At 26.5% G+C, this 2,762-nt stretch overlaps 1 protein-coding gene across 2 annotated transcripts in view; it reads left to right on the forward strand.

Moving 5' to 3' along the window:
- The window catches only part of LOC117179561 (DNA polymerase epsilon catalytic subunit A), a 67,677-nt gene that overhangs the window by 17,324 nt on the left and 47,591 nt on the right, over positions 1-2,762 (forward strand). For both annotated transcript variants that reach the window (XM_033371483.1, XM_033371484.1), the window contains one exon: positions 117-433. In XM_033371483.1, coding sequence (XP_033227374.1) covers positions 117-433 — 317 coding nt within the window. The remainder of the gene's footprint in view (positions 1-116; positions 434-2,762) is intronic.

A 2,762-nucleotide genomic window follows, 5' to 3' on the forward strand; every position in this document is an offset into this window, starting at 1 on the left:
ATCTAGTCGGGAGTGGTGCTGACTGAAAACAGATGATTTGGAGCGATTCGCGCGCCATATGTTGGTCATTCTAAGGACTTATTGAACTACCCTCGTAATTTCGAATATTCTTGCAGGGTTACTTAATAACAAACAGGGAAATAATCTCCTCTGATGTCGAGGATTTCGAGTACACTCCAAAGCCAGAATTCGAGGGTGTCTTCACAGTTTTCAACGAACCAAATGAAAAGGCTATGATAACGAAGTTCTTCGATCACATCAACGATGTGAAACCTCACGTATTTGTTTCTTACAACGGTGACTTTTTCGATTGGCCCTTCGTCGAAACGAGGGCTGCGATCCACGGAATGAACATGAAGGAGAGAATCGGATTCGCGAAGAATAAGGATGGAGTTTATGCCTGTCGTCCTGCAATGCATATGGATTGCTTGTGGTATGTAATTTTTGTCATACGGAGCGGCGGAGACTTTTTTTTCTAGGTAGGGCCGATTTAAATGATTTTCCAAAGGTTTCACAAATGTTTTAAATATTTCACAAAGATTTTCAATATTCAGAACATATTTCGGATAAATTTATAAGATTTAACAAAGAATTTCATGATTTTTTAAACATTGCACAAATTTCTAAAATATTTCTAAAACATTTTTAACAATTCGCAAAGTTTTCACAATAATTTACGATAGATTTCAAAGGGTGCACAAAGATTTCAAAAATTTTACGAATATTATTAGATATTTCAAAAATATGTAAAAGATTTTGCAAAGATTTCAGAAATATTTTGAAAAGGTTTAAATTATTTCCCAACGATTTTTAATATTTCGGATAGATAAAAAAGATTTCACAAAGACTTCAATTATTTCAATAATTTGACCATTATTATCAAATATTTCAAAACTGTTGAAAAGATTCCCAATGATGTCAGAAAGATTTCACAAAGAATTCACAAAGATTTCAGATGGATTAAAAATAAATAAAAAATATTTCATAAAAGTTTTAGATAGATTTCAAAGAGTGAACAAAGATTTAAAAAATTGAACAAACATCAGATATTTTTAAAAAATTACAAAGATTTCTGAAAAATTTCAGAAAGATTTTGAAAAGATTGAAATTAGTTCCCAAAGATATTAAATATTTATAAAATATTTAGGATAGATTAAAATTATTCACAAAGACTCCAATGATTTCAATAATTTCAAAAATATTTTAAAAATGTTGAAAAGATTTCCAAAGATAGTAGAAAGATTTCACAAAGATTTGAATTAATTCACAAAAATTTGAGATAGATTTCAGAGTTCAAAAAGAGCTCTATGATTTCCTAAGGATTTCACAAAGATGTAAATAATTTCACAAATATTATCAAATGTTTCAAATTTATTGCAAAGTTTTTCAAAGATTTTTAAATATTTTAGAAAGATTTTAATTATTTCCCAAAGATTTCTGATAGATTAAAAAAATTTCACAAAGATTTAAATGATTGCAATAATTCTACAAATATTTCCAGATATTTCAAAAATATTTTTTAATATTTTGCAAAGAATACAAAGAAAATTTCGGATATATTTCAAAGAGTGCACATAGATTTCTATGGTTGCCCGAAGATTTTACAAAGATTTCAATGATTTTGCAAAAATTATTAGATATTTTAAAAAGATTTCACAAATATTTCCAAAGTTTTCGGAAAGATTTTAATTATTTCCCAGCGATTTCAAAGAATTAAAATATTTAGCAAATATTTCGGACATATTAAAAAGATTTTACAACTAATTCATTGATTTCCCAAAGATTTAACTAATTTCACAAATATTACCAAATATTTTTCAACAATTTTCTGAGATTTCAGAAACATTTAGAAAAGATTTTAACTATTTCCCAAACATTTGAAAGATGTCAAATATTTCACAAAGATTTCTGATACATTAAAATTTGTTACAAATACTTCAATGGTTGTTTCAATAATTTCCCAAATATTACAAAATATTTCAAATATTTTGCAAAGATTTCCAGTGATAACATAAAGATTTCACAAAGACTTCACAAAGAATTTACAAAGATTTCGGATGGATTAAAAATATTTTATGAAAGTTTAGCAGATAGATTTCAAAGGATGAACAAAGATTTCAAAAATTTTGCAAACATCAGATATTTAAAAAATATTTCAAAGATTGCAGAAAGATTTCAGAAAGATTTTCAAAAGATTAAAATTATTTCCCAAAGATTTTAAATATTTAGAAAATATTTCGGATAGATTATAATATTTCACAAAGACTTCAATGATTTTAATAATTTCGTGAATATTCTCAAAAATATTGAAAATATTCCCAAATATCGTAGAAAGATTTCACAAAGATTTTAATTAATTAAAAAAATTTGAGTTAGATTTCAAAGAGTTCAAAAGGATCTCAATGATTTCCTAAGGATTTTACAAAGATTTCAATAATTTCACAAATATTATCTTATATTTCACATGGACTTCAATGATTTTCTAAAGATTTCACTAATTTCACAAATATTACAAAATATTACAAATATTTTTCAAAGGTTTTCAAATATTTCTAATGATTTCAGAAAGATTTTAATTATTTCCCAAAGATTTGAAATATTTCGCAAAGATTTCTGATGGATAAAACAGATTTCACAGCGATTTAAATGATTTCAATTTTATTATTATTACAACATTAAGCCATTTCCCTTTCGGGGTAGGCGTGACTCACTCGGCAGGGGAAAGGAGTAGTGTGTGGATGGGATAGAGATTTTTCAGATTG

The sequence above is a fragment of the Belonocnema kinseyi genome, chromosome 9, assembly GCF_010883055.1.
Source record: "Belonocnema kinseyi isolate 2016_QV_RU_SX_M_011 chromosome 9, B_treatae_v1, whole genome shotgun sequence".
NCBI lineage: Eukaryota > Metazoa > Arthropoda > Insecta > Hymenoptera > Cynipidae > Belonocnema > Belonocnema kinseyi.